The 5,291-nt window shown below is 36.8% G+C and overlaps 1 protein-coding gene across 1 annotated transcript; it reads right to left on the bottom strand.

The window, feature by feature from the left end:
* Window positions 1-1,447: 1,447 nt before the first annotated feature.
* Window positions 1,448-5,018, bottom strand: LOC134006332 (macrophage mannose receptor 1-like). Its single transcript, XM_062445417.1, has 4 exons — window positions 4,619-5,018; window positions 2,855-3,193; window positions 1,815-1,906; window positions 1,448-1,555 (listed from the first exon to the last, which is right to left on the bottom strand). The coding sequence occupies exons 1-4, from the start codon at window positions 5,016-5,018 to the stop codon at window positions 1,448-1,450; spliced, it is 939 nt and encodes a 312-aa protein (XP_062301401.1).
* Window positions 5,019-5,291: the final 273 nt, after the last annotated feature.

The following is a 5,291-nucleotide window of genomic DNA, read 5'->3' as shown; positions in this document are numbered from 1 at the left end:
AATAAGACTCTAATTTAAGCACGTAGGGAAGATAAATAATTTATTTAATTCATTACAGTTTAGAGAAGATACATTCATCAGTTCATATGAAGCAGGACTGTATAGATATATAAACAGTACATATTACACTTAAGATACACTATAGCTATATATTTATCACTGTCATTCAACAGCACAATTCAACTCACTCCTCAGTTAACTTGAACTGTAACAGTTGGACGAAGGCAGTTCTGCTTAACAATTAGAATCCTGTAATTAGAAAAGATTTGGGTTTTTTTAGAAAAGTATTTGATAGAGAGTCCACACACACAAAAAAAAGATTTTATTTTTTAAAGCAGGTGAAGGGCATTTTAATGATGCTAAAAAGAGAAGAAGAAAGAATCTAACTTCCAAAATCTGAAATGATTGGCCTTCCTTGCTGCCTAATAAATCACTTTCCTCAAATATGTACTTAATGTCTGCTGTTCAAATACACAATCAGTTTGTAAGGAAAAATGATTGTGATTAAATTAATGAATATTTGCCCCAGTCATGATCTGTGATTCAAACTCAACCTAATTGCTGGAATAAACATTGGTATTGTACGTTTCTGCAACACCACATTTACGTTTCAGTCTCTACGATTCAATTTTGATCACATTTTAAGCTTTTGGTGCATCATTTAATGCTACATTAATTGGCTGTTATCAGCTGAATATGGTGAGACAACGCTATGGTTTAGGTCTGGTTAAGTTTAGGTACAAATACCACTTGGTTAGGGTTAGGGAAAGATTAAGATTAGGAAAAGATTAAGGTTTGGGTTAAAATACCCAGTTTTATTAACCTGAAAAGTAGCTGCAAATGTCTGGGCAGAGGGAAACAAGTTAGTGGTCTCTGCTGCTTTGATGCTTTTGCAACCTCGTGCCATTCAACTAACTTTCTAGCCAACCACCCAAACCGCCTCCTCCTCACATGGATGTGAGCTCAAATAGATGTCATCACTTTCCCTATGATACATGTTGTGGAAATATTGATACGCTTAATTAAACGTATTGAGATTAAACGTATCTGGGCTTTGCAGAAATGTACAATGCCAACCTTATATATTGGCTGACTGGGCTGTTCAAACTTGAGAATTTTTCCCAACTATTTCATGTTTTTGGGGACCCAACATTTGGCTTATGAATGATGAAGTGGAACCAAGATTATCCTCTAATCAAGGGACTAAATGTGTTTGTTATGCACATTTAGTGATTCAGTTGATGCAATTTTTAACCAATTCTTGTGTTTTCAGCTGTGTACTTTGAGAATTTGTCTCGACCCAAAACTTAACGTACTGTTGCTGGTTTGGTTTTCTTTCTCTCATCTCTTCTTGTTTATTCAAGTGGGATCATCTCAGCTGATGACTGCTGATAGTGATAGGTGGCTGATAGGTGGAGGGTTTATGAACGCTACACTCACCATCATTTTAGGCAACCTCCAACTGCTCATCACGTTGGAGGATGAATCCATTTTTGCCATTTCGCCAGGTCAGTTTGAAATCAGTCAGACTTTCATGCCTCAGGCTCTTCTCCAACTGAGAGAAAACAGTTTTTCAAAAGTACAACTTTATCTGTAACTGTAATACAGTATACAGTAAAATATATAAGGCCTTGAAGTAAATAAGGTTTATAAAGAACAACATTTTTAATTCAGTTTATCTTTAACATAAATCAGGTATTTCATTATCATGTTGACAGTGGGTACAATTACCAATGATAACACCTACACTCTCATTTTTCTCTCTTTCAATTACAGATATTCATATTAAGCATTTGTCGATTAGATTGTTTTACCTCTTTCAGGAGTGCACTGGTGACTGTGGAGTCATTGGGATCCACATCAGAGCGAACCTTCAGCCTTATTACCATCTTCTTTACTTTGAGATCTGCAGTAACCCAACAAATATTCATACAGTCAGCGATCACTGATGGAAAAGCTCTTGTTGGATGACTCAGCAGAAAACAGTGAAAGGTTGTAGTTACTTTTGGCAGTTTTGAGCAAGGATGGGGATTGGTGACATGACCCAAAATTGACCCAAAATAAAAATGTGAATATTCTTCATCTCTTCATTTTTGTTCTCTTCACATCAAATGGTTAAATCAGAGTCTGGGTTTAGGTAATGCATCTGTGTCGACTAAGCCCTGAATGTGAGTGTTAAATTGGTTGCCCTGCAGCAACCTCTTCATAATGTCTGATGTAATAAATGAGTTTTGTCGTTTGCAAAAAAGTCTAATAATGAAGTGAAATCAATAAAAATGGGTGTTGTTCAAAGTTATTACTATGTGGTTACGGTCATTAAACTTAACATAAGCAGAAGTAATTTGATTTTTTGGGCCCTGTGCTTCGTCTTTCAGGTTCAACCTCTCCTCACCGTACTGTAAGATTTATGGAAATAGTTGGAGTCAGAGCTGAAGATGTGCAGCCACTTTTCAGGGCTGAGAAAAGGACTTTCACCTCATCTACATGCTTTCTGAGCAAAATAATCATGTAAAGCTGCTCTGTGGAGTTTCTTTACATTCATTGTTACTCACTATCCTAGAGGTGTAACAATTGTGTTTGCTTCGACATAAAACATTTACAAAGCTAACCTTTTAAAATATCATAATTCATACATTTGATCAATCAGTGGGATAGTGTGAAACCATGGCAGGAGAATCGTACCGTACAATGTCTGATACCAACAAAACAGGGCCCTTTTTTAGCAAAGATACAAATAATACATTATCTATCAGAAAGAACCTAACATGATTTTAAGTAAGATTTGCAAAATAGTAATGAAACACTTTACACAGCATTTGACATGTGACCAAACAACATCATTTCAGTAACTTACCACCCTGACAGACGAATGGGGTTGTCTGGGTACATTCATTTTCAATCCAGCGCCCCTGCTGTGACACTACAACAGAAGCACAGTTTCCCCGATAAGGCGAGTTTGGCAGCCAGTACCTGAAGGAGGTTTCTCTTCCATCGGACCACATCCATTTATCTTTGAACAGGCCGATCCATATACTATCGGGCAATCGCTTCTGGACCAAATCAGAAACCGCTGAATTATCCGCCTCGTTCATTACAGTGGCCATGTCAGTGTGCTTATTTCTGCATATATCCTGACTCTTCGCCCAGGTATATTTGTTCAGGTAATACACATACCTTTCCTTGCCATCCTGACCTAAAGAGACGTAGAGAAGGGCAGAAAAAAAAATGAATGTCAGGTCTTTCTTTTGCAAAGCAAGCAGGAGGTAGCTCTTTTAAATATTCAAGCATCAATAGAGAAGACAATAATCTTTATACCAGTACCAGGGGACAAAAAGAGCCTAAGCCGCTCCAATTATTATCATTATTGATATACGATGTCATCAGGGTTGGGAAGGTTACTTTGGAAATGTAATAAGGTAGAGATTACTAGTTACTCCACTTAAAATGTAATAAGTAATGTAACTATTTCAATTACTTAATCAAAGTAATGTAACTTATTACATTTGATTACTTTTCTAATTTTCTAACAAATGTTTTCAGCTGTTAGGGTAAGTGTTCCCATTAAGCTCCAAAATCTAAGTTTAGTGTTTTTCATGGATACTGACATGATTTATAAAGCTGCGTTCAGACCAAAAGCGTCTGACGCGATTTGAGCAGCAAGTCCACATAAAAAATGAATGTAAATGGCGCGAGCACACGCAATGTTATATCAGGCGGCGCAAATGAAGCGTCTGAAGCGAATGAATGAATGAATGAATGAATGAATCAAGCGTCTGAAGCGGCGCGATGCCGCCTGAAAAGTTCAAATTTTCCAACTTTATTCGCGCCGCTTCAGACGCTTGATTCATTCATTCATTCATCCAATCAGCGGCGAGTTTCTCCCGACGTCACAAGCACGAATGAAGCGATGATCCAAAAATGTATATTTATGATCAAGCGGCGCGATAGAAGCGATTCGAGTGATTTTTTTACGCGTCAGACGCTTTTGGTCTGAACGCAGCTTAAGGGAGATCATTTCTTATAAAGCAAGAAAATGTATTCATTAGTTCATGTAGATTTTGGAATATAAAATGAAGATGAAAATATGAAATGAAATGCTCCAAATAATCCCCCGTCATGATTTATTTACAATATATAAAAAAAATATTGATTTCAAATAATTAAAAACAGCAATATATGTATTTAGTAACATGTTAAATATAAAACAATAAAACAGTGAAATCTGAAAGGTCTGACTTCAGATGTAACCTCCTTTGCAATCATCAACATTTCCATAAGTACCTGTAATTTAATTACAAATTTTTTCTCAGTAACTGTAACAGATTACAGTTACATTTATTTTGTAATTCAATGACTTTACATGAAACTAGTTACTCCTCAACACTGGTTGTAATATAGTGTTAATAAGTGTAATTTAATTATAGCTCCAGATAGTAACTGATGTCAGATTGGTTTGGTCATAATTACGGAAGCCACAGAAGAATATTGACTACTGCCATGTTTTGTTTACACTGGGATTTTAGTCTATGTTGTTTTTTGCAGTTTGTTTAATCCTCATCTGCTTCAAACATATTTTCTTCATATCTTGTGTGCTGTAAAAAAAAAAAAAAAAAATCACACTCACGTTCATAGCACATAAAACGTTTGCTGTCTTCACACTGTATGTCAACCCACTCGCTTTCCTCATTCATCTCAGTGCACCCTTCATTGCCTCCCACGTTATTTGGTTCACCCTCTGCCCACTTGGTGAATTGAGCTTTGCCGCTGCCGTCGGACCACATCCACCTGTCAGTCGATCCCTTCTGGAGCCCGATCCAGCTGTATGTCACATGACTGCCCAGCGTCCTGACCAGGTAGTTCTCGTCGTCCATGTTGTTGACGGTGGCCAGGTCTGTGTACTTTACTCTGCAGTAGTTCTGGGCCTCGTACCAGGTCAGCTGGTGGGTTATGAGGTGGTACTGCTGCAGTGCTGGATAAGAGAAATATTGATCCAGCTTGTTGAGCTGCAACTGTCCCATTAACAATACTAACATCTAATTTATTTATTCACGTCGGTAAATAATTAATTCAAGGTTACGTCAACTCTTGTAACATTTTTTATATCATACCAACAATAATGAAGTGACACAATTTCACAAGTAATGTTTAGCTGTAGTTATATTGTATAAAAGGTTTAAGGATAGTTCACAAAACAATAGTCAAAATAGCCAAATTCGTTATTTGAGTTGATTTCAGAAACAAAAAAAGGGAATTCTGCACAAAAAAAACTGTAACTTTGATCCATAGACTGT

Source organism: Scomber scombrus, chromosome 23, assembly GCF_963691925.1.
Source record: "Scomber scombrus chromosome 23, fScoSco1.1, whole genome shotgun sequence".
Lineage (NCBI taxonomy): Eukaryota > Metazoa > Chordata > Actinopteri > Scombriformes > Scombridae > Scomber > Scomber scombrus.
The sequence above is the reverse complement of the archived record's forward strand: the minus strand, read 5'-3'. Positions and strand labels throughout refer to the sequence as shown.

What these genes read in the sequence shown, in the direction of transcription:
- LOC134006332 (XM_062445417.1), bottom strand. Translation starts at nt 5,018, where the DNA reads ATGGGACAGTTGCAGCTCAACAAGCTGGATCAATATTTCTCTTATCCA. An exon ending in TATGTGCTATGAACGTGAGT is followed by an intron (nt 3,194 to 4,618) that starts GTGATTTTTTTT and finishes ACGTCTCTTTAG; the next exon opens with GTCAGGATGGCAAGGAAAGG. An exon ending in CCCATTCGTCTGTCAGGGTG is followed by an intron (nt 1,907 to 2,854) that starts GTAAGTTACTGA and finishes GGGTTACTGCAG; the next exon opens with ATCTCAAAGTAAAGAAGATG.